General features: G+C 41.0%; 1 protein-coding gene across 1 annotated transcript in view; it reads right to left on the reverse strand.

Moving 5' to 3' along the window:
* The window catches only part of LOC131237816 (DExH-box ATP-dependent RNA helicase DExH3-like), a 38,578-nt gene extending 11,786 nt beyond the window's left edge, over positions 1–26,792 (reverse strand). The window contains exons 1-11 of the mRNA XM_058235819.1: positions 26,024–26,792; positions 15,152–15,306; positions 14,956–15,043; positions 14,395–14,640; positions 9,008–9,103; positions 3,021–3,209; positions 2,715–2,874; positions 2,512–2,642; positions 2,088–2,255; positions 1,726–1,998; positions 875–1,069 (exon numbers count right to left, since the gene is read on the reverse strand). Of these exons, the coding sequence (XP_058091802.1) occupies positions 875–1,069; positions 1,726–1,998; positions 2,088–2,255; positions 2,512–2,642; positions 2,715–2,874; positions 3,021–3,209; positions 9,008–9,103; positions 14,395–14,640; positions 14,956–15,043; positions 15,152–15,306; positions 26,024–26,425 (2,103 nt within the window). The 5' untranslated portion in view covers positions 26,426–26,792. The remainder of the gene's footprint in view (positions 1–874; positions 1,070–1,725; positions 1,999–2,087; positions 2,256–2,511; positions 2,643–2,714; positions 2,875–3,020; positions 3,210–9,007; positions 9,104–14,394; positions 14,641–14,955; positions 15,044–15,151; positions 15,307–26,023) is intronic.
* Positions 26,793–27,483: the final 691 nt, after the last annotated feature.

The raw sequence follows: 27,483 nt of genomic DNA on the forward strand, positions 1-27,483 counted from the left end.
GATCTCACCGAGGAGAGATGACATTTGAGATTCCCTTTGGCCGAAGACCTCTCAATGCCAGACTTTGAGCTTCTACTTTAACAATTGTAACTTTTTAAAGAGCTTAAAGCCTCGAAACCCTCTATCGTAAAGGAAGACCACCAATCAGAATGAGAGAATTGAAACCTTCCACTTCAAGCCAGGCTAATTCAAACCTAAAGTGTTTTGGGCGCCAGTTGATTTCATCGACCTTGAGAAGAATAGGGCAGTGATTTGAAACCGGTTTTGGGATGCCCCTTTGGTGAGCAAACTTGAAATGATCAACCCAATCCGGCGAAACAAAGAATCTATCGAGAAGAGACATAACCGGGGGAGAACGACCATTAGACCAAGAAAAGCGAATGTCCCCCATGAGAAGGTCCATCAGTTCATAAGTAACCAGCTCGAAAACCCCCACACACTAGAGGAAATCCGAGACCCCATAGATTTCTCATGAATGAAATGAACAACATTGAAATCTCCCCCAACGCACCAAGGGAGGTTCCACTTACCAATGGAAAATTCAAGGCAAATTTTGGAAACGGAACTTCTAAAGGGCAAATGAAAGGGCTTGTAGTTTTCCTCCTTTCTTAATAAAATGCAATCTCACTCTTTCGTAATCTAGTTTAACTAGTTTCTCAATAAAAACCTTTCTTAATCTTCAAAAAAGACAAAATGGGTTGTAGTGTAACTGGTTGTAGGTGATCATTCCTCATAATAAATATTCAGGGCGCAGATCATCTTCACTGGCTTATTGAATCTAATCTGAAATTCTCACTAGCTGCTGAATGAGATATTGAAGAAGAAACGTTCCACTTAAATGAGTCATCAAAGAAATGACCCAATATAATCTTACTTGTCGAGCAGCAGCCTTAGAGATCCAAGAAGGAAGCAAACAAGGAGTATTGTTCAATGCATCATAAGATGTCTCTTTTGCCTTCCCGCAGTCAACAACAAAAACAACATCATTGATGGTAATGCTTGTCTCAGCCATGTTGGTAGCAAGCACAATTTTCCGCACTCCATTTTCAGGTTTATCAAATATCAACCTCTGCAAATGACAGCCATGAATAAGTGAAAGGGAATATTAAACAGAGAATAGACAGGAGCAAATGAAACATGACCTATAATGATTTAACTTCAAACAGATGCAAGTGATATATGACGACCACTACATCTTTACCACAAAAGAAAAGAAACAAGCTCGTAACTCTCAGAAATATTATATGCATCAAACTAAAAGCTTTAGTATGAGGGGGGGAAAAGGATCTATGTAACATTGGACACAAGAGAATAAATCAGAAACAAGAAACGTGTCTGGAGTTGGACGAATTAGGGCAACCTACCAGATTAGAGTTTCCAAGTGTCCTAAAGAGCACATGTTTCCCATGGGTGTACTGTTTCCTCCTGGGGGTTTTCTAGTAAAATTTTATCTTACGATTAGAAAAAGGTGCCCAAAAGAGTGAAAGACTCCATATCAAATTATCGATTGATTGATATGTTAAACTCAAGGACCTAAGCCACCCGATTGTAGATACAAAGTCAGGATTATATAAAATTATAAGCTGACACACACTCAGAGACGAACTTAAGGACTCGTAAACAAATATTTTATTCTAGGACACATTCCAAAAAAAAAAAATATGCATGCGAGTGTGATTTTAAGTCAAACTGCACAACCCATCAATGAAATAGTAGTGAAATTACCTGCTCTGAGCTGGCCATAGAACCATGGCATGCAAGCAACAAAACCCTACTTGGATCTCCCAAAAGAGGATGAGCTTGGAGCTGCTCCTTCAGAGAATTTATGTCATCCCACCCAGTCATAAATACCAGAACAGCACCAGGCCTTTCTTGTCTACATATGTGGCATAAAACATTCTCTATGAGGTTGAAACCGATAGAATCTGGATTCCAACAGGATAAAGACTCACGAGTCCTCAAGCTATACTCCCTAAAATCAGCAGCTTCGAGTGCATCCTGCCCAGACATAAAGATGGAGAAAGATGTAACGAAAAGAACGACACTTGACATAGCAAAGTAAACAGGGTCTTACAAGATCTATATACCTCGACAACAGACGAGATTTGGCTCTTCCTTTTGCTAAGGACCTGTTTCTGCATTCTCCACTTCTTTTCTTGCCCATAATCATCAATCTGATTGTATGTAGTCAACCTATAACCAGTAACTTCCAGAAAATTCTCCAGAAAATGAGTTCGAACTGGATATGTAAAACCCTGAAAACAGAACAGAAAGCCTCAGTTGAACATCACATCCACAGGACCATCACCAGGCTCATACAGACAACTTTTTTTTTTGGAAAGATCTGAAGTCATACTGACAAAACTCTAGATCCAAGAAGTTAAATCTAGAATATCATAAAGACTTCTGATAAGCAGATAACTAATGAAAGCATTAATTACTTCTGCCATGAATAGGGGAGATTGGGAGTTTCTGTGCATCCAGTACTGGTCATTAACATCTTGAACTTACTGGGATGTGAATCATTGGAGCCCCACCGAAGTAGGATGAGAAAAGTTCAGCGTTTAGGGTTGCACTCATCAAAATAAGCCTCAATTCTGGTCGACGGGGAAGGAGGTCTTTCAGCACAATGAGAAGAAAATCTGAGTTCAACACAACCCTGGTGAGATTCCACTGTTAAAACACCTGAAACTTGAATTCAGTAAACAACTTACCCTCATTCATCCCTCGTTCATGGATTTCATCCACAATAACATGAGTTATGCCTTTCAGATTTCTATCAACTAGTAATCTCCTCAATAAAATGCCTGTGGTGCAAAAAAGAAGACGAGTATCCCTCCCTTTCATCCCCTCTAGCCGAACTTTATAACCAACCTACAAACCAGAAAATACTTGAGTAAGGAAGAATGTGGGAAAATGTTAAAATGCTTTGTTTGAAAAAGGAAAGTAATAACCCCTCAGAAAAATGAAGTTGAGCCTGAGAAATTATACTGCGAATTCTTTGCAGAGAAAAAACTCACAGATTCACCCAATTTCTCTCCTCTCTCAGCAGCAACTCTTTCGGAAACAGCCATAGCAGATATTCTTCTTGGCTGAGTGCAAATTATACTACAGGCTGCTCCACGGTCAGCTTCTATCTCAGATTCTAGGATGTACTGAGGAAGCTGTGTTGTCTTACCACAACCAGTTTCACCTGAGACAACGACAACCTGTAAACCATCACAAAGGTTCCGCCACATTATTTCCAGCATTAAAATAGTTGGACATCAATGACAAGTTGACTTGCAATAGAAAATGACAAAATTAATCATATCAAGTTAACCAAGCATTACTTTTTCTTTTTCTTTTTTGAAAGATAACAGTTAATTTTTATTAGAAAAATGAGCACAAGGATCCATGTACAAAATTTTACATCTCTTCTAATAGTGATCCATCACTTGGATCGAAAACCTTTAAGCCCAAAATCCACCCTATCAGATACATTTTAGCCTTTTTATATACAACCATTTTTTATTCTCTCTTGTTTTGCAAAAATCGATCATTCCTCTCTCTCAGATTGCCCACATAACCACCATCATTACTAACCGCCACCATTTGACCTCCTTTTTCAAGATCCCTCCCCCCAGCCACACTGCTAGAAGGTCAACAATTGTCCCCGACACTACCCATTTTATGCGGCAAAAGGCTATAGACCTCTCCCACACCTTCTGAGCAAACAGGCAATGGATGAATAGGTGGATCCACTGTCTCTGCCCCCCTGAAGCATAATCCGCAGCAATTAGGGATTATCAACAATCTTTTCTGAAGGTTAAGCAAGCATTACTTGGAATCTGTATTTTTCAAAAGGTGTCTCAAGTGTTATGTAATTGGATGGTGGGTCCTCGAAACCATGAAATATGGGGGATATGGAAAGGAAGGAATGGGGAGTTTTTTTATAATGAGATTGTTTTAGGGGAGGAAGAGAAAATCAAGAGTTGTTTGTTCCATTTTCTTTCTTTTAAGGATACCTACAAATTTTATTAAACGAAGGACAAAGAGCAAATACAAAATGGAGTATGAGACATCATCCCATTAATACAAAGAAGAAACACTCCTAGAGCCTCCATAACATCTCAATAGGCCTATCTATATCATCCTTGTGCACTCTGGTCCATTCAATAACCAGTAGCTAGGCCTTTCAGAAAACCACCCTCGACGGACATGGCTTGTCCTGGAATCTATTACTATTGCGTCCAAACTAGATTGCCCACACAGTAGCCAAGAGAATAAGTTAGCATAAAAACAGAAAATAATAATAAAAAGACCTCTTTCAGTCCTTTCCACCACCATGCCAAGCACAAAAGAGGTACCCAATCAAACACGGCATGACCTACTCCATTCCAAACAGGTTGGATAATTTCCACCAAATCTCCAACGCAGAGGAACAGTGCATAAATAAATGGTCCATAGATTCAACATCCCTTGGGCATAAAATGCATCCATTAAGAATGATCATGTTAACGTTCTTCAAGTGATCAATCGTAAGAACCTTGTTTTTACCCACCAGCCATGCAGAGGCCCTCAGTGCTTCCAATCAGGATAAATACGGTCTGTGGATCCTAGGAGGAGGTAAGAAGATGGAAGAATAAGTATGGCCAAGGTGTTTCTTTGATGGGTAGGAACAGTTGTGTGTGGATCTACGACCACTCTGATCGATTTTTGTCAATCCAAGTGATCATGGATCCACACCCAGCTATCCCAGCTCATCAAAAACAAAAAAAAAAAACCTTGGCACACAACCACTCCATGAGACAAATTCGAAAACTTCAAGTTTCTTCTGAAACAAGAAGCACAGACCACATGGTCTCCCACTTTGGAGGCACACTGGTAAATACGAACTTCTTGATTGACGACACTAAAGAGCACGGGAAGGCAATACATAAAGGACTGTCCCAACACTACCTGTCCAAACAAAAGAGAGATACCATACCCTGGAGAGAGCGATCTCCCTGTGACAACAAGGGACCACTTCGAGCACAGATTTCCAGATACCAAATATCATGCACTGAAATGATTGCCACCATCCTCCGTCCCGTATTTATAAGCGATCATCCCTTTCCATAAATCATCATCATCCACCCAAAAGCTCCAAACTTGAGGCTTTGATTCCCAATCCCAACCCTCCAAACTTCTTTGGTTTGCAAACCTCCTCTATACTTGTGGATCTTTTGTGGGCTTGGCATGGAGGGGCGGGAAAAGTTAGGAAAATTGTGTGGAGATTGCTTAACTTGACAGTTTTTTGGTCCATATGGGGGGATCATAATAGGGGATGTTTCTGAAATAGTTTTACTCCTAAAGAGGTTATTAGAGAAATTAAATGTAGTGTTTTAGGTTGGCCTTCTTATGTAAAGGTAGATAAATCGGTCAATGTCTCCTCTTTTCTCCAGTTGTAGAATTGGGTTGTATTCTTTCACTCTTTTCTTCTTCTTCTTTCTTTCTTTATTTCTTTCTTCTTTTTTTTGTGTGTGTGCGTGCGTGCGCGCGCGTTTCTAATAAAATTTCAGTAAATTTTTTTTAAAAAAAATGCTTGTTCACTGTAACTTTGCAAGTTATGTGGTGTCGTCATGATCTCCATGTTTGGTACTGATTGGGTCTTCCCTACCTCTTCATTGGAGCTTATTGAGTATTGGTGGACTGCTGCTTTGGGTCCTAATGGCCAGTTTTTGTGGAAGCTGGCAGTGCAGGCAACTGTTTAGCCTGTTTGGTTAAAAAGAAATAGCAGGATTTTCTACAACAGAGCTTCCTTAGTAAGTGTGATGATAAAGAGACTTGTTGGGTTTGTTTGGATTGGGGAGAAGTTGATTCTAGGTTACAAGGCAATCCTAGGCAGATGTTGTCTTCAGATTGAGATGAAGTTACTATGTGCAATTGGAAAAAGCCTAAGGATGTAGTTTTAGGTGGAGAGCTTCTTATGCGGATCTTTTCAAGATTTAGGTGGGAGCTAGAGGTATTGTTAGAAATAATCATTTGGTGATGTCTTGTTCGAGTTCTTGGGTCCGATTGGGATTAGGGAGTGAACTATGCCAAAGCTGTGTCGAGTGGTTGTGAAATTTGATTTATCCCCAAGTTATAGTTGAAGTTGATTCCGACGATGCTATTAGATAGTCTAGGTCTGGTATCTACCAGTAGAGGATTGCCAATTTACCTGAGGTGCTAGACCTGGCTGGCAATGTTTCATTGTCCTCTTGCGTGCACTGGGAGGTTAATTCGAAAGTGGATTATCTTGCTAAGGGGCTGTGGGGGACTCTCATCTTGTTGTGGACACAAGATAGGGCTAGTTGTTTGTATTGGGTTGTGGATGTTTTTTTGTTTTTCTCTTATTTTTCTTCTTTCCTTTTCTTTTTTCTTTTTTTAGGGAGGGGGGGATTTCCTCTAAATCCTTTCCAAAGAAAATTCTTATGAATCCTTTCCAGCCTTCACTCATGCACACCTCCATCAATTCACTTCTATAGATATTAATTTTTACCCCTACAGAACCTCAAAGCACCTGTGAACCTCACCAAGAATATCAACTTGCATGATCCACCTCACAGAAAGCAAAGCAAATCGTTGATGAGTTGAAGGTGCAGAATCTGAAAATTGATATGCTCCACCTCCAAGGTATTAATAACACCTTGATCTCTTGCTCAATCTAACATTTTACTGAGGGCCTCAACAACATTGACGAAAAGAGAGGGAGATGGGGGATATCCCCTTGTCATAACCCAAGATTACTTTTCAAAAAGCCTTTTGGAGAACCATCACAGAGAAGCAGGCCAAGCTCATGCATTCCCAAATCCAGTTCCTCCTTTTAATACCATAATCCATAACCCAATCAACTAAGCATATAGAGAACAGACTTCCAATCAATATAGTTTATGATTTTTCCATGTCCAACTTGCATATGGTCAGTTTTATTGCACATGTGCCTAGAGTCAACACATTCATGGGCAATGAGGGCTCCATCCAAAGTCTACCTTCTGTATACAAAAGCCCCTTGCATCTTCGATGTGATCCCCCAAGGACCTTGCAAGTCTGGAAGCAAAGACTTCAGCCAAGATTTTGTAAGGTCCTCCAATAAATAAATAAAAATTAAAAAAAAAAATGTTACCTCTATCATTAACCCAAAAAAAAAAAAAAAAAACATGGAAGAAAGCGATGGGAAACCATGTGGTCTAGGGCTTTATCTCTGCCAAGATAAATAATCACATCCACAACCTCAGCCTCCTCGAAAGGCCTTTCCAGCTAAGTAGTGGCCATTCTTGAGAGTCCATCCCTCATCCAACAGGAAATCTGCACAATAATTTACAATCGACTCACAAATATCATCCTTCTCCTCTAACTTCTCCCCATTAACCATAAGCTTGTGGATTTGATTGCACCTTCTGGCATTGACAATACCATACAAGTATTTAGTGTTTTTATCACCTTCTAGCCACATTGCCCTGGAATGCTGACCCACTTAATTTCTTCTCATATTTTTTTCCAGCTCCAGCTTCATCATTCACTTGTATGTAGTCTAGTCCCCCACATTGAACAAGGCCCACCACTCTTTTGACTTTTGGGATAGTCTCTTTTTTTCTTTTTTCTTTTTTCTTTTTTCTTTTTTCTTTTTTCGAGAAATGATAATTTTATTCGAGGCAAAGAGCCGAAACAATAACAAGAAAACAAAAGAAAGAAGAACAGGAAAAAGAAAAAACAAACCTAAACTGGGGCTAAGAGACCCAATCCTGGATATACAACAAAACTTTCCTAGCAACAGAGTTTAAGGAATCCCTGATATTCCTAAAGCACCGATTTGTTCCTCTCTAGCCAAATAGACCAGAGCACTACGAGTAAGCCAAGATGCCACCACTTTGATTTTTCCTTAGACAAGGGCCCCCCAACGTGCCATGAGAGGAACATAACCTCCATCGACTTTGGCATGACCCAAGGAACATTGAAGATCAGAAGAATCCTGTCCCATATCCCCCTAGCAAAAGGGCCATGGATGAAAATGTGCCCAACCGATCCCTCATCATTCAAGCAAAGAAGGCAAAAGTTGGGTAACACCATAGCTCTTTTGCACAATTTATCCACTGTCAGAATCCTATTCCTGCCTGCTAACCATGAGAATACCACCACCTTCGGAGGAACTCCATAATGCCCACATACCCCGAATGACCACCTTGAGCTTCAAAACTCGGAGAAGAAGAGGAGAGCACGTGAAAGAAGGATCACATTGAGAATCTGCCTGAGCGATCTCCCCACCATATAATCGCATCTCTAATCCCTGGGATAAGGCAAGGCCTGAAGTCGAACTAGAAGCCTCATCGGCTCATCAGCTTCAGCGTCTGACAGGCTCCGCTGGCAAGGAGGAAGCCAAACTCCACCTTGACTTGGGCCCGCGACTGAAATATTCTTATCAGGACTCACACGTGAGAGGAGGGAATTCAGCCCTGAGAAAGGAGTCTCCAACCCATATGTCCTCCCATAAGCGGATATTTTCCCCAATCCCCATAACGAAACCAATCTCCTGGAATACTTTACCTGCCATCGAAGTATTCACTTTCCAACAAGAGGAAGCTCTATACAGGGATGACTCCCTGATCCACTGCCCTGAAGAGGAAATGCCATACTTACTAGCTACTACTGATCTAAAAATCATGAACATTCTAGCAATCCGCTGAACCCGATCCTTGTTGTCTTGTACTAGGGTAAGAAAGATCCTACGGATTCCAAGCAAATAGGTTTCTCTATAGTGTATAAATAGTATACATGTCTTGGACATTAATTTTTCTCTGTCCCCCATTGTGAAAAGCCAAAGCACTTGTGAATTCCCCTGCTAAAGAGGATGTTTTGATAAAATCACTAGGTATCAGGACACCATTTCCCCTGATATGATGTATCTTTGATTGCCTTCTACTTAGTGTTTGTCATATTAATACATGTTTATTACATGATCTAAAAACAAATCAATCAGACCAATGAACACCAAAAGATCACAGACCTGATTTTGTGAAATGGCCGTTAATAATGCATCCTTTTCTTTGTACGCAGGAAGACTTCGGCGAAACTCTTGCATCTTTTGCCCTTCAGGAGATTCCTAAAGAAAAGGTGTAATTGTCACAACAACATGAGCAGGTGCCCAAATTTAGAAGCCCCTACAATACATTATATAAGCAATTCGTATGTGAGAAAAAAACAACTAATTGCAGAAAACCAACATAAACAAAATGGCTATAAAACAAGTTGAGTGCAGACCTTGACAAATAGTTAGTGCATGACTTCAATGCATGATAAGGCATATAGGAATATTTTAAATCAAAGACAGTGATAGGCAGACATAGTCCACATATCGGAACATTTGGAGTTGAGACTTGATAAGGCAGCATTAAGTGACTGCAAGTTATCAATGCCAACAATGTTGAACTTGACTTTCTGGATGACAAGAGAAGGTAGGATGGGAAGGAAAGCCCCATAGGGCAGTGTTTCACCTCCATGTTTTAGAGCAGATCAACAGGACCACCTAGGGCGAGTATCATCACTCAATGGATTGCAACAGATTGTAATTTTGAATTTATTCAAATAGCTGTACAGATTGTAACAAACTCTCAGTCTCGCTATTTTTAAGTCATTCAAACTAATTGCTCCTTAGAGTTAGGAAGCAGTTTAGAACTGCTCTATACTTCAGGATTTCAAAACAAATGTTTGTTATCCGTATGTGTATTTAACTGATGTAAACTGTATATGGAAATTAGAAAAAATTTAATTCCATTACTCTGTTATGGTATCAGAGCTCTAAACCGATCCATATTTCTTTTTTTCTTTTTTGTTCATCAGCACTCATGGCTACCGCGTCTGACACTGCAACCATTCGCAACACCAATGACGCACACCATTCTCTCATCAGCATCAATGTTGCTGCTCAAGCCCCTCTCAAACTCAACTCTACCAATTACCTTTCTTGGAAACTACAGTTCCAAACCTTATTCATTGGCTATGACCTTCTTGGCTATATTGATGGCTCCAAACCATGTCCACCAGCTACCTTGATCCAAGACAATACCACCAGACCAAATCCCGATTACATTCTATGGATCCGACAGGACCAACTGATTCTTAATGCTGTTATTGGCTCCATTTCACCCACCATTATTCCTTTCATAGCTCAAGCCACCACCTCTAGACAAGCCTGGACAATTCTAGCCAATACCTATGCAAAACCCTCTCGTGACCGCATCAAACAAATCAAAAACCAACTCAAAAACACCACCAAAGGCTCCCTTAGTATCACTGAGTTTATGCAGACTATCAAAACTCGAGCAGATGATCTTACTCTTCTTGGCGCCTCCCTTGATGAAGAAGAAATCACGGACAAAATCCTCGATGGTCTCGGTGATGAGTACAAAGAATTAGTTCGTGCTGTACAAGCAAGAGATACCTCTATCACCTTTGAAGAACTTCACGAAAAACTCCTCAACTTTGAGGCCTCCCTTCAAAGTACCCCAATTGAGCCACACCATTTTCCAGCTACTGCAAATCCCACATATCGAACCAACAACAAAAGTTGGCGTCCTTCTCAACCACAAGGCACCACCACCACCAACTGGCGCCCATCCTACAACTCCACCAACCGCTCACCTGCTGTAACAACTACAGGACCCCCATCATCACAGGCCTCCCGTAATCTTCCCAGGCCATACCTTGGTCACTGCCAAATCTGCAGAATTCAAGGTCACACTGCCAAACGGTGTCATTCATTTCGCGTTGTACCAGTTCACAATTCCCCTACATCCAGCTCCCCACAGCAGGGCACACCATGGCAACCACAAGCTCACCTTGCCACCCATCCATCCACCACGCCATCCTGGCTTTTGGACAGTGGTGCATCTCACCATGTCACCTTAGATCTAGACAATCTCTCCCTGCATACTCCATACATTGGCACTGATGACATCATGATCGGAGATGGCTCCAATCTTCCCATCACCCACACTGGTTCCACTTCTCTCAAAACTCCTTACCATACATTTACATTAAACAATGTTCTCTGTGTACCTTCTATGGAAAAGAACCTATTCTCTATTTCACAATTCTGCACTTCTAACAATGTTTCCATAGAATTCTTACCATCCATTTTTCTTGTGAAGGCACTTCATACAGGGACAATACTGCTGAAGGGACAAGCTAAAGATGGTGTATATGAGTGGCCCACTTCCTCACCTTTGATTGCCTTCTCCACAATAAAGACCACGTCCGTCGACTGGCACCATCGCTTAGGACATCCTGCTTTCTCAATTCTCAAACATATTGTCTCTAGCAATCACTTAGGCTCATCTTCCTCTTTATCTTCTGATTTCTCATGTAATGCTTGTCTTTGCAATAAAAGCCACAAATTGTTGTTCTCCAACTCTACAACTGTCTCTAATAAACCGCTTGAAATCATATTCTCCGATGTGTGGACCTCTCCAATTTTCTCTACTAATGGCTTTAAATATTATGTTATCTTCATTGATCATTTCACTAAATATATCTGGTTTTACCCACTCAAAAACAAATCCGATGTAAAAGAGGTTTTCATAAAATTCAAAGCCATTGTAGAAAAACACTTCAATTCCACCATTAAAACCCTCTACTCTGATAATGGTGGTGAATATATCTCTCTAGCTGACTTTCTTTCAACCAATGGTATTTCTCATCTCACCACTCCCCCTCACACACCTGAACACAATGGTTACTCTGAAAGAAGGCACCTTCACATCGTTGAAACTGGTTTAGCTCTCCTCACTCATGCTTCTTTACCTCTCTCTTTCTGGACCTATGCCTTTGCCACAGCCGTCTACCTCATCAATAGAATGCCCACTCCCACTTTAAATCCATCATCACCCTACCACAAAATATTTCTGACCGCTCCAAACTACTCTAAATTAAGGGTCTTCGGCTGCTTATGCTACCCTTGGCTTCGACCGTATACCTCACACAAACTTGAATCACAGTCCAAGCCATGTGTTTTCCTTGGGTACTCTCTCACTCAAAGTGCCTACTACTGCCTTGACCCTTCAACCTCAAGAATCTATGTCTCAAGACATGTCAAATTTGTTGAGTCTCAGTTTCCCTACTCTTCAATCTCGGGTCCATCCTCCGCTCCACATTCCAACCCTATAAACACTTGGATTCCTTCACCAATTAGAGTCATGTCATCCACTTCACAGCCGCCACTCAATATGTCATCTGAAGTTTTCACTCCTCAGCAAACTCAAAGTGCTGCTCCAACATCCAACCCAATACAGCCTCCATCCACAAACACAACCCAGAACACCCAACCAACCTCACCTTCCTTGACATCCTCAATCAATCCAACCCCACCAGTGCATAATGCACCTGAAACTACTACCCTTCCCACTCACACAATGACCACCCGAGCCAAGAACAACATCCATAAACCCATCACTAAGATGAACCTTCATACCCAACTCTCCAAATCCAATGGCCTTGAACCAACCACAGTAACTAGAGCCCTTCTAGATCCCAATTGGCGTAAAGCTATGTCTGATGAGTGTGATGCCTTAGTCAAAAATGGAACATGGGAACTTGTTCCACCTGATTCTACACAGAATATCATTGGATGTAAATAGATTTTTAGAATCAAACGTAACTCTGATGGCTCTATTGACAGGTTCAAAGCACGTTTGGTTGCTAGGGGATTTCATCAAAGACCGGGTGTCGACTATCTTGACACATTCAGCCCTGTTGTAAAACCAACAACAGTTCGTGTTGTTCTCAGCCTTGCTGTATCTCGGGGTTGGTCCTTACGCCAACTTGATGTCAACAATGCCTTCCTCCAAGGCCATCTCTCTGAGACTGTCCACATGCAACAACCACCAGGTTTTGTTGATCAAGATCATCCATCCTATGTCTGCAAACTTCGAAAGGCAATCTATGGCCTTAAACAAGCACCTAGAGCATGGTATCATGAACTTCGCACTTTCCTTCTTAATTCTGGTTTCAAGAATTCTCATGCAGATACATCATTATTTGTTCTCACTACTTCTGGACATAAAATGTATATCCTTGTGTACGTGGATGACTTAATAATTACCGGTGACAACACTAAGATGATCGACTCTTTTGTTGATGTTCTTGCCCATCGGTTTTCAATCAAAGATCTTGGACAGCTATCTTATTTTTTGGGTGTAGAGGTAGTCCCAAATCAGCAAGGTATTTTATTATCTCAAAGGCGTTACATTTTGGATATTCTAGCTCACACTCATATGACAGATGCCAAACCTGTGCTCACTCCCATTCCAACCAGCCCACCTTTGTTGAAATCAGGCACTGCCTTACCTGATCCCACTGAGTACAGAACAATTGTTGGCAGCCTTCAATATCTATTGATTACAAGACCAGACCTAGCATTTGCGGTTAACAAGCTCTCCCAGTACATGCACACTCCAACAACTGACCATTGGAGCTTTGTTAAACGCCTATTACGTTATCTCTGTGGAACTATTAATGAAGGTCTCCAAATACATCGCAAGTCTCCATTAAATCTACACGCCTACTCAGACGCTAATTGGGCCATATCATCACTCAACGGATTGCAACAGATTGTAATTTTGAATTTATTCAAATAGCTGTACAGATTGTAACAAACTCTCAGTCTCGCTATTTTTAAGTCATTCAAACTAATTGCTCCTTAGAGTTAGGAAGCAGTTTAGAACTGCTCTATACTTCAGGATTTCAAAACAAATGTTTGTTATCCGTATGTGTATTTAACTGATGTAAACTGTATATGGAAATTAGAAAAAATTTAATTCCATTACTCTGTTAGCGAGCAACTCCAAGAGTCAAATCCCTATCATGTTGAGATGGAATCCTCCATTCTCAACTAGTTATAACTTATTATGAGGTCAAGTTGGAGTCTCCCTTCCATTTGAGGCTCCTCTTAGAGTTATTTTGTTTACCTAAAAAAGAAATTGTAGAAAATGCTTAATTTGACTTATAATCAAATCAAGAGAATAACAAAATATACACCAATATCCTTATTAAGATAAGGTTTTGTTACCAGATTAGATAAGAAACTTAACCAAAATAGCAGCAGCTAATATTTATTTACAACTAGTGCTAGTTTTAGCCATTCTACCAAACTTACTATGACTTATTGTAAAGTAAACAGCTTTTTGAACCTTGAATCATTTTAGACCCTTTTTTTGGGATAAATTCTAATGTCATATTTTACCTGTAGATTCAGATGTATAGTTATCACTAAAAGCAAGATGAGCTTGACTTTGAGCTCTTGGTAACTTCATGGAGATATTACTTATCAACGACTGACAAATTTTTAAAAGATTTGCCAAATGATGAGGATTTCTCATAATAGGTGCAAGAAAGAACCTGCCAATTCTGCTGTTGATCACGCAGCTGCAAACTCTTCCGCCTTAGGATTCTCTCCATGACAACACTAACTGGTTTTTGAGGCTCTTGTTGCTCAAAAAGCCCTCCACTTGTAGCATTTCTGCCATTGCTGCCAGATCCCGAAAAGGTAATACCAGGAAAGCTTCCTTTGTCACTAGGCTTTCGAGCAAGGTGTTCTCTAAGTAAATCATCAACGCCTCTGTGCAAGCTGGCAGGAAGGCTCACCTATCAATGTTTGAGAATGTTATGAGATTAGATATAATGAATAGTGCAAGGATAAATTGAGACTAAAACCTCCCACCTTCTGAAAATCACAAATAAACCTTCAGCCATAGTTTAAAAGCTAAAAACCACCATGCCCTCATCCTTTGTAAGGGGAACAAAAAAAGTTGGAGGGGTTTTGTGCCTTTCAAAACTGAAGGGAGGTTTTCCTTTGTAAGTTGAAAGGCAAGGAATCACCAGCCTATAACATTGATCATTTGAACTTCTATCCAAAATGAAAATTTAAAAAAGGGAATTTCATGCTATATTAGAAAATACCTCCCTCTGAGGGCGCTTATCATCCAGATCAGATCTGTAATTTGGTAGCGGGACCTTACTAAACACAACGACCCTTTGATATTGACGGCTGCCAATTTTTTTGATTTTTTTCAGAATATAAGCATTGTATAAGATAAAGTAAAAGACAAATTATCTTAACGCAAAGGCAAGTATAATGGTGAGGAAAAAAACATACCAATACAAACCCATTCTGGTGGCCATCGCTGCAAGTTGCTCATAATCACGTCTGTCTTTTTTCTCCCTTGACACTATCTCTTGCTCATTCTTGTTGCGAACAAGCATGCTTAACTTCCACTTCCACTCATCAACATTATCAACGGTGGAAGCACCCTGAAAAAGGTCATAGTGGACTCAGCCGAATAAGAATTAAGTATATTTACCAAAAAGCAGTGACAAGTAAAAACAGTAAGCAATTAATCAGTCACAGGAAAAAAGCTTACTGTAAAAACTCAAAAGCTCGACTCGACTCGATATCTAGTCGGGTCGGGTTGACTCAAGGACTCGATATTTAATAATTAAACCAGGAAGACTATTACACTGAAAGTAAATGCTTAGAAATGCTATGAGTACAAAAATAGCCAAGCTAAACCATTAAAGCTGTGTTTGTCCTGTTCGTATACACTGTTTCCTCGACTGCTTGAGGTCGTGGGTTCAAATCCCACATGCCACTTAATTTTTTACTTGGAAATGAATTAACTCAGCAGACAACTTGGTTCCGGCCATGCCAAGTCATGTCAAGTCAACCGAGTAGCCAAGCTGACTCGATGAGTCATCCTGAGTCGAGCTTGCTACCGAGTTTCACAGTGACTCAGCTCGATTTCTGTCCAAGGCCGAGTTGACTTGGCCGAGTTTTGAGTCAAGCAATCGAGTTTTAGAACTATGGAAAAAAGAAACAAATAACCAAAAGTGAACTTTCCTCTTGGTAACTAGTAACTAAAAGTGAACCCATGAGTTGCATTGATGTACAATATTGGGAGCATCAGCTTCCCTCATGGGACTTGGCATAGCCATCAAACTTGCATCACTCCTTTTTTCTTTTTTCCTTTTGAAAAGTATCAAACCTTGCATCACTTAGCATTGTCAAACAGGAGATTCCAATATATGGAACATGCCATCTACTCTAGAGAATCCAAATTCTTCGTTTCAGTTTAAACATAAATTGTGCTATCAATCAAAAGAGCAGCAGATATGGGTACACCTTACCCATCAGCATGCCATGCTATTCTTGATTGATACGGACACAGTGATAAACACTTTTCACAAGCTCCCACTTCCTAGTTCATGCACTATTTAACTTCTAAAGTTGTCCTGATATATGAAACCAATTTTTTTAAGAGAATGACCATTCAAAAAAATGATTTTATTGATAGAAGTCAGGAAACCAAGTTGTATCTTGCATTTTCCTCTTATGTCCTCATTAAAATATCTTCTCAAGCTGTTTTATCCATGAGCATGTCATGCTATTCTTGTTTGATAGTGACGTGCTGATAAGGGCATTTTGCAAGCTACCACTCCTAGTTCCCACACTGATTTAACTTTATTAGTTGTCCTAATATACAAAACTATTTTTTTAAGAGAACGATTTCATTGACAGAAGATACGAAACCAAGTTGTATCTAGCATTTTCATCTCCAATATTCAAGGAAAGTTTTTCTCAATTTCAAGACGTTTCTTGGTATCTGCAATTCTTTCTGCTACTTGTAAAAATCCACATACTTTGCATATGAGAGCATAATAAAAAAAGACGAATTATTGATGGTCATGATAATTCAAATAAATATATAAATAACAAATGATGAGCCTAGATTACGCTGAATAGTTTCCACCACTTAACCTAAATTATCCGAATAGTGGGCCCCATAATGGCTAAGGCATATCAACAGATGATTTTGACCATTCAAATGGTGGCCATCAAGATGGACAGCCAAAAAGAAAACCATAAAGAGTCCAAATTCAGTGAAGAACACCAGATGATTAGGATCATCCAACGAATGTGCTTTGTGGCTATGCTCCATGCCTAAAGTGGGTGTCCAACTAATAATCATCAGATCGAAGAAAACCATTGAAGGTAGATCTCCTAATATGAAAAATTGGAAAGCTGAAAACATACTCACTGAAATGTTTGCCCATGACCACGTGTATAGTGACATTCAGAAAATTCATAAGCATGAATCCATTCTGTCCAAACTATGGTCCCAATTGTCAATTAAGCATACATACAATATGAAAACTATGGAATGGTCCTAATCATCCAATTGGTGGCCATCAAATGAATGGTATGGTGCTAATATATGGTTAAGATTTTCCAATCAATGTGAATTTTGGTGCATATATCAACAATGATCTCATGATTTGGACAATCTTAGTTGAGTTAGCATCTCCCACCTCGGAAGATTCTAGTCATCAAATACTTGGATCTACTAGGATTAGGTGATACCGTTACTGCAATTTTCTTCTTAACAATATATTTTCTACCAACCAATTGAAGAGTCAGGTTTTTCCTATACGGGGCATGTTTCATCTATTTTGGCTCTGACAAAACAATTCTCAAGATCTGGGGCTATCAATGGGCTGTCCTGTCGAGCTTTTGGGTCTGGCCTGCTTCTGGCCGAGCTTAAGCCAACCAAGCCCCAGCCTCAAATTTAAGCCCGTTTATTTATAGGTCATGGGCTATGTAAGAGACCACAACCTCGATGAACTGGGCCCATTTGGGGTTTCGAGATCATTTTTATAATATATCATGCATGATGGGGCACATCTAATGAACAACCAATGTTGTCAAATCACATAAGCCATTATCCTAGGCCGATCGCTTATGCCATCGCATAATCGCATAAGCGATCACTCAAGCTGATGGCTTTTTTCTTCTTTTTTTTTTGAATAATTAAAAAAATCTAAAAAATTAAGAAAAACTATGTATAATTACTGCAAGTGATTGGATTGGGCTTATTTACCTATTTCATTGTAGTTTGACTATTAGGCCATCTATATGTTGAGTTATATTATATTATACATAACCAAAAAATAATAATAATAATAATAACCAACAAATTACACTAAGAAAGAATTAATTATTGAAAACTACAAATATAGAAATTGTATTAACAACTTGAGTCTTGATGAGTTGATGCATATAATACAAGTGACAACTTACAACTTATTACAATCTACAAGAAACTTGACTGTTAGCCATTATGCCATGGCATACTAAAGTATGCCATGATCATCGCATACTTCTTGCATGGCATATGCGACCATGATGGCATAAACAATCTGAGCCATGGTTATGTGATCGCATAATTACTTCAGGGCAGTGGATCTTTGTTGATGCAGGACAATTAACCACTTGCTATAAAAGCTCGAACTGATGGAGTATGGCGAATCAATCCATTTATCTCATAGCCCAGGCCCCAAATCCATGAGTTAGGTTCTTGGTCGAACCCTCCTCGTGGGCCCCAAATCCATGGGTTTTGCGGGCTGCCCACCCCGAGTGTGCCCCTGCATCCCACAAGCCACACTCCTCGAGCCCGGTGTGAAAATGCCCCCGCATTATCAATGACCCCATGACTTCTCGAGATAAGCAACACCCATGCCAATCTCCACCTGATCCTCCACCTAGAGATAGAATCATCTATGATATTGTGGCACATATGAGGAAGATGCATGCATTAATGTATATCTTCGATGCTCTCTGAAACATTCTAGGGACGAGCAGGCGAGCAGCATCCAGAGAAGTCATTACAAAAGTCAACATACACTTGTAGTGTAGCTCATGTATTTTTTTAAAATGTTGCAAGATGCAATTGATGATTATTTTTTTTGAAAGGTGAATGAATTTATTAGGCAAAGCCAAAAAACGGAAGAACAAAGAAAACGACAAGAAAGAAAAACATGAACAAGGAACCGAACACAAAAATAAAAGAAACCAGCCCCAAGGCTGGAGACCCAGAACCCAGCTACGGAGCCCAATCCCTAAACAGATTCACAACTTTAGTAAACACCCTAGCCGAAATAATTCGATGATTCCTGAAGGCCCAGTTGTTTCTTTCTAGCCATATTGCCCACAAAGTCACTAGAAGACTCAGCCTCCATCTCTTTCTAGGAAGCCTACCACCATCACCCTAACGCCACGTGCAAAACGGAGCTTCAATGGATGAGGGCATCACCCAACACACTCTTGCTTGAGCGAACATGCTAAACCAGATGTTCCATGCGAAGGGGCAATAAAGGAACAAATGATACATGGACTTGGCATCTTACAAGCACAGCAGACAAACGTTGGTGAGAGGCAACCCTCTCTTCTTGAGTTTGTCCACCGTAAGAACATGCTTTTTGACCACAAGCCATGCGAATGCCGCAGATTTAGGAGGGGCCCCATATAACCACACTGCTTCTGAGTGGCTATCTGAAGCTAGGGAGGTCATGGAAGCTAGAGACTTGTACAGAGATCGCATTGAAAAGCTCCCAAAGCGGATAAGCCCCAACACAAGGAATCTTCCCCCTCGGGTGAAGGGTGAAACCCTGCAAACGGAACAAAAGAACTGTAAGCTCTGCGATTTCAGGATCGCGAAGATTGTGACTAAATGGGGGAATCCAAACCCCATTCGCACCGTCTCCCGAAAAGCAAGCTCAGATTGACATTCCAATGTCAGGACAAAGAGCAGCAAGGGAGGGAAAATCAGAACAAAGGGGGGAATGCCCACACCATTTATCAACCTAGAACCTGATTGATTCTCCATTACCCAAACTGAAATTAAGATCACTTAGAACTTTCGGCACAACTCTAGCAAACCCTTTCCAAATGGAAGAGGAGCGGTAAAGGGTCGAAGGCTTAGACCATCTCACTGTTGGGTTGGCCTTATACTTGGCCACAACTATCAATCTCCACCGATTATCCTCCTCTGAATTAAATCTCTATATCCACTTACCAAGCAAGGCCTCATTCACTAGATTCAGCCTTTGAATTAAATCTCCAGATCCACTTACCAAGATGCAGTTGATGGTACCATTGACCACAATGGAAGTTCATCACGCAGATGATTAGCTCGAAGCATGCTTGCCTAATAGCGCACTTCTCAAATCAGTAGAGAAAGAAGTTCCCAAGGGGTTACAAAACAATGAACAACAAGGGCTTATCCACATTTTCGATAATTGATCCCTGTTGTAAGAACAAACATTACAATTGGGCTCCATATATCTTAGCTATATCAACAAAAGTAGTGGTTCTTGGTTGCTTGGTTGATGGGGGCTCATCTATCAAGTATCAATGTCATCCATTTTGTGTGATTGGTGCTTTGAATGTTCTAAGTAAGATACAGGCTAGTATACTGATTATTCACGAGGTTGGAGACACTATGAATGTCTCAACCAGCTTAGTCAACCTTCAAATCATCTGCAAACCACTCAAAACGCACCATTCCTTCTGTGTTATTGATGTACACCGTTCCTATTGCTTGTTATTCGGACACACTTTGATTCATCATAATGAGATAGTACCATTGACTTGACATCAATGCCTTAAATGGTCTCCTAGAGTGGGCAAACAACACCTCATTAAGGGGCTAGAACATCTGTTTAATGTTGTTGAATCTCATTACACCAAGGATACTTGGTTTTCCATGGACCCTATTCAGACCAGTGTTGTAATGGTTGCCTCACCACCAACTGTTGTACCAAAAGGAAGAAAAACAAAAGAAGACATACAGGGGGGAGCCTTAATATCCAAAGTATTGAAGCTTGGCTATGGCTTCCATCTTCATGCTTCTCTCGCTACTTCGAGTATTTCAACATCCTAACACATGTATTCATTGCACCCAGGATACAGTGTTTCTTAAGTGCAAACAGTACCCATTGCCATTTCTTTTTGTCCTTTTATCTTTGTTCTTCGGAATCTTGTAGTCAAGCCCGCATGCTCATACATCCTCCATTTTGCTTATTGTACACATCCAGAGGCTAACCAGCCATGTCCTATAGAACCCTTGCAGGACTAGATGCAAACTCGAAAACAATAAGGCCCCACTGTAAATAATAACATGTCCTCAATATGGGTGTTAGCTTTAGTTTTTTTAATAACATGTCTTTGCTTTAACTTTGTTCTTCGGAATATTGTAGTCAAGCCCGCATGCTCATACATCCTCCATTTTGCTTATTGTACACATCCAGAGGCTAACCAGCCATGTCCTATAGAGCCCTTGCAGGACTAGATGCAAACTCGGAAACAATAAGGCCCCACTGTAAATAATAACATGTCCTCAATATGGGTGTTAGCTTTAGTTTTTTAAATAACATGTCTTTGCTTCACGTTTGCTTTAATTTGTGAGTGATTCTCTTTATTACAAACCTTTTCTTCTCTTGTGATCCCGATACATGCACTCACCTCAACCCTACGTGAAGGGTTGCCCTGAACATCTAGCATGCCCAGTGGAATTGATGGATGTCTTAGGTTGGTCACCTTTGCCACCTTTAGTACTTTCAGCCACTTCTATTTTGCTGACGCGCTTAGCCGTCGTGTCATGACGTTGCGGTCCATGAGTATTGAAGTAACAGGCTTTGAGCAACTCAAAGGTGAGTACTCAAACTGTCCTGATTTTGGGATCATTTATGCGTCATTGTCTAGTGACCCACCCTCGAGGAGTGCGGAGTTCGTCCTTGCAGATGAATATCTTTTTTTAGAGGGGACAAGCTCTGTATCCTACGCACATCCCTCCATGATTTTCTAGTTTGGGAGCTGCATGCCAGAGGGATGGCAGGTCACTTTGGTCTAGATAAAATAATTGCCCTTGTGTCTAATCGTTTCTATTGGCCTAATCTCCAATAAGATGCGGCTAAGATTGTAGGGCAGTGTCGAACATGTCAACTAGCGAAGCAGAGGAAACAAAATACAAGCTTATATATTCATTTGCCAGTTCCACATGCCTCGTGACAAGATGTCAGTATAGACTTCGTGCTTGGGCTACCTACGACTATTCGTAAGCATAATTCCATACTCGTGGTTGTTGATCGATTTTCTAGGATGGTCCATTTCCTACCCTGTTATAAGACCTCAGAAGCCTCCCATGTTGCTAAATTATTCTTTCATGAGGGTGTGCGACTTCATGGAGTACCTAGATCTATCGTGTCTGATAGAAATACTAGGTTCACTAGTTATTTTTGGAAGACTCTCTGGCATCTTTTGGGTACGAGGCTCCAGTTTTCTTCAGCATATCATCCACAATCAGATGGTCAAACAGAGGTAGTGAACCGTAGCCTAGGGAGTTTGTTGAGATGTCTGGTTGGAGAACACCACAGGACTTGAGACATTGTTCTTCCCACAGCAAAGTTCGCATATAATTCTTCAATGAACAAGTCCACAGGAATGAGCCCATTCGAAATTGTTTTAGGTCTTCGACCCCGAGCTCCCATAGATTTGATCCCCATAGCTACCCCACAACATCCTTCAGAGTTAGGAGAGTCTTTCGCCCAACATATACATGCATTGCATAGTGAGATCAGGAGGAAAATTAATTCAAGTAATGAATATTATAAACTTTCTTCTGACACTCACAAGAGATTTAGAGAATTTCAACCTGAAGATGACGCCATGGTTCATATTAGGCATGATTGGTTTCCACTTGGATCCGTGAAGAAGCTTCATGCCCGTAGCATAAGCCCACATAAAATTGTGAAAAGGTTGGGGTCTAATGCTTATGTTGTTGATATCCTTGCTACCATGAGCATCAGTTCCACATTTAATGTGAAAGATCTAGTTCCCTATCACTAGCCATCACATCTATCTACTAGTTCTCATGTTTCTTCCTAGACCAGACCCCCCCCCCACCACCAAATATATGGACCTTGGCCATAGCTTGACTTTATTGTACCCATCTTACCTTCTCTTTCACATGCACCAAGAAGAGACAATATAGAGAAAATTTTGGACTCTAAGGCAGTTTCCACTCGCTCCGGGGGTTTTCAGAAATTCCTAGTCAAACGGAGGAATAGGCCCGTTAAAGATAACTCTTAGATCACAAAGACAGAGCTGCAGCGCATCGACCCCGATTTGCTCGAGAAATACAGAAGTTCACTTTCACCAGTTGCGAATTCTTCCTACCTAGAGAGAATTGATGCGAACATCAGTGGTGCACCCTTTAGAGTGTACCGGAGGAGGTGTCGCCAACAGAGTACTGAAGTGGGGGAGTTGATGTGGATGGACGTCGGGTCCATCGAACCATTTTTTTTACACGCTACGAGTGCAGGAGCAGCATGACCGCCCATGGGGCGGATTTCACACACTATCGTGTGGGTGTTTTAGTCTTAAGCATTTTTTGTTATTTTTCTTGTTTTCAGGGGCTTTCGTGCACTTTTTTATTTTTTTCATCTTTTTATTATTTTTCTTGTTTTTAGGGACGGCTTTAGTGTACTTTTACTTTTTAATGGCTTATATATACTTGTGAGAAACCCTATTTTATTATTATTGAATGAATAGAAATTTATATTTTTTCTTCCTATTTTATCAAGAGATTATGGTTTCAGGATTGGCCCTTGGGTGTTGAGTATTCCACATCGGTTTCAGGTTTCCTTCTTCCCAGATCTTCAAGGTGCATGAAAAGGTAAAAAATCCGCATTCTTTTTTTTTTAATGACAAAGGACTCGTAGTTTCTTCATTTCGAATCCTCCTTTCTTCATCACTTTCGTTCTTTCGGACATTCTATTTTGATTTAAACAGAAAAAATGGATGGCTAGTTAATAGAATCAAATCCAAACTTGACCGTGGACTGACTTATGCTAGATCTGGGATATCCTCATATCCCTAGGTCCTCCGTTTTTACTGTTTATGTAATTTTATGCTAAGGGGCATGATCCTGATGGAATGATTTCATCTCCGTGTTGAGATTTTCCTAATCTCTTTGATTAAAAAACAGTTGGTTGATTAATTTATTTATTTGAATCTCGTCATCCTGATTATACATGCATCTAGGGTTAGGCCATCACATGTCCCTGCATCATATTTGCTTCATCCGTCCTCTTTAATGCCTTCCTTTACCTTGGCGATCTTGCTCTACTAATTTTTCCACGAAGAGAGAGAGAGAGAGAGAGAGAGAGAGAGAGAGAATCTTGCTTTACTATTTTACTATCTAGGGTACCAAGCTCGACACATCCTGATGAGGCAGAGGCTACTAATCCCAGACAAGCTTCAGTCTCGCACTCTCATCAGTCACATTACTCACCCAACTCCTCTTAGCATCATAGCTAGGGGATCAGGCTTATGCAAGGGTCATAGAGATTCTCAATCACAATAGGCATCTTGAAGAAGAGAATGCTTGCATTCAGGCTCATGTGCCTACTCTGGTAGGGATAAACTAGCACTTAGAAAGACGGATTGATGATTTCACAATGTCATACCCTCGTCGGATGCAACACAATCACAGTCATTTATCCTCACACAGTAGTGATAGACCAAAGTCATCATGGGACTCTGAGTCAAACTACACATTATCCTTCCAAAAATGCATGGGCATGGGATTTTCATCCTAGAGCTAAGCCTAAGCAAAGAGGAAGAAGAAGAAGACAGATTGATGATTTCACAATGTCATACCCTCGTCGGATGCAACACAATCACAGTCATTTATCCTCACACAGTGGTTATAGACCAGAATCATCATGGGACTCTGAGTCAAACTATACATTATCCTTCCAAAAATGCATGGGCATGGGAACTTAAGAAGAAGAAGAAAGAAGAAGAAGGTCAGGCCCACCAAACCAATCAGCAGGAATTTGCAAGCTAGGTTCCCCAGGGACTGAAAGCGGGCTCTACGTGAGAATCCAATTCCCGCTGGAGTTGAAATCCACCCAAATTCAGGATGCCAAACATGGGAATTTGCCCTGGAATTGGATTCTAATTCCAGGAGGGTAAATTCAAGCTTGCCAACGACCCCTTTATACTCCACCCAGGCCGTATAAGAGGTGTGCATGGCTTTATGATCCAGACAGTTGATTGATGGGCCTCCTTTTTTTTTTGAAAGGTAACTGGATTTTTATTGATGGAAAGGAAACAAAACAAAGACAAAGGAGGCTGAGGGCGCCTGCTGAGAGGGCAGGCACCACTAAGCTCCAATAAAACTAAAATCAAAATCCTTTAGCAAAGGAACATTTGTCGCCCATTCTATGATGTAACCCTTAGCCTTAGCTGAAATCGCCTCCGCTGATTTAGAAGAATTTGGAAAGCATCTCTCGTTTCTTTCAACCCAAACTGACCACCAGATTGCAAGGATGGACATTCTCCATAAGCATTTTCTTCTTTTTTCCGATCTGACCCCATGCCATGCTGAAAGCAGACTATCCGTTGAACCCGCAATAAACCAAGAGATACTGAACCACACGATGAAATCTGCCCAGATTTTAGATATGAACGGACAGTGAAGGAGCAGGAGATCTATCGTTTCTTCATCCTTCATACAACAAAGACAGATGTTTACAATCTGCATACCCCTTTTTTTCAGGTTATCAACAGTGAGAATTCTCTTCCTATTGACCAACCAGCCGAACCAAACTATCTTGGGGGGAACCAGATACTTCCAGATGAAGTGGGACACCTGCTTAATAGCTGGGGTATTAAGGATAAGAGAGTGGCGATAGAGAGATTTAACAGAGAAAATTCTCATTTTATCCAATCTCCAAACCAGAGAGTCTGCGTTCCTTGGATGGGCCTCGCCACAGATGGACCATTCCCTAAACACATCCAACACAGGAAGAACCGCCAGATGAATGGCTTTCATCATTGAAAGGTGGCCCCCAAATGTTCGATCCCACGGCTGAACGAAAAACATCATCCTTACTGTTGAAGCATCATATAGTCCGTGAAAATGATATGGTGCCAGAAAATGTAATAGCATCTCAGTATTAAAAGGACACTCTTTCACATTTCCATTTTCACAAACAGAATGAACTCAATTCCGCAAAATCTTACAGGCCCCACTTTGAGGTCATCTCCCACAGTCCAAAGATGGCAAGCAGCAATCCTGCCGTGAATTACAGAATATCATTTTCAGAACACAAATGAGGAACTTACCAACTGTGACGACGATGACGACGACGAAGAATCCACATCAGACTCATCCTCGGAGTAATCATCGTAAGCATACCGTCCAAATTGCCTGGTCGGCTGCTTCAGGAACATGAAATCATCATTTGAATTCAAGGCCCCGCCCTGGATTTCCCGCCAATTGAATTCGAGCGACCGGGTCTGCGCCGAGACGTCCGAAGGAGAGGAGGCAGCAGCAACAATGGCAGAGGGTCGACGGCGGCGCTGGGTGATGCAGTAGGTCCCACCGAAACGGACGGTGGAGGGGAACGGCAATATAGGGCTTTTAGGGTTTGGGCGGAGAGAAGGAAGGCGGAGAGACATAGCGAAGAGAGGAGAGGTGTTGGGTCTGAGGAGAAAGCAGCGTAGAAATGGGGAGTAGCTGGGCATTTTTTCAGAAATGTCGAGGGTAGTTTCGACCTTTTGAATTTCAGAAGGCGGAAGAGAAGCTGGGGTTTTTGTAGGGTTTTCGTGGCATTTTTGAGGTTTCCTTTCCCTCTCTTACCCTTTTTAGTCTCATCTCCGTTGCAGAGAGAAGAGAGGGATGAAACCACCGGTGGCGGTAGAGCAGCTGAGGTCCTTTGTTAGCACGCTTTGAGGGTTTTGTTTAAAATGAAAATGTGATTTGGGGCACACGTGTGATCGATCCAGGCCTCTTATCATGTGGGTCCACAGTGAACGTGTGCCGGCCATAAACTAGCTGGTCCACTCGTCGGTTGGGCCACAGGGGTAGGATGGACTTTTCACCATGGATCGTCTTTTCTCCTTACCGTCCATTTTTTTCTCGTATGGGTGGGCCACCTAGTGAGTGGACCACAGATAACATGCTTTTGACCGGACGCTAAACCCTGTGTGGCTCACCATGACGTATGTGTCTTATCCACGCCATCCATCCATTTTTTCAGCTTGTTTTAGGACATGAGCGCAAAATGAAAGCATATCCTAACCTCAAGTGGACCACACCATAGGAAACAGTGGGGTAGTGCCGCCCACCGTTGAAACCTTACTGGGGCGTACAGTGATGCTTATTTGCCATCCAACCTGTTCATGAGGTCGCATAGACATGAACGAAAGGAAAACACCATTCAAAACTTCTGTGTGCGTGTTTGGTTTGTAGATTTGAATGGTATTGAATTGTATTAGTTGTTATCTCAATGCATGTTTGGAAATACCTTAGTATTATAGCCATCGAATTCCATGCTGGGGATAAAAATTTTGCCACGGAAAAAGTACTAAATAAAGCAAAATCATGTTTAGAGAACTATGGAATTGTAATCAACCAGCCAAATTTACAACGAATGTGGTTCACTTGTACATGTATATAACCAAAATGTCATATGTAAACGGTGTATATGAATGGACAGCATGGATAAACTTATGCATCAATGTAAAGCCCACATGTGTACTGAACTTCAACATTCATTGAAATGCTACATGGATCAAATGCA

The sequence above is a fragment of the Magnolia sinica genome, chromosome 2 (genome assembly GCF_029962835.1).
Source record: "Magnolia sinica isolate HGM2019 chromosome 2, MsV1, whole genome shotgun sequence".
NCBI classification, from domain to species: Eukaryota; Viridiplantae; Streptophyta; class Magnoliopsida; order Magnoliales; family Magnoliaceae; genus Magnolia; species Magnolia sinica.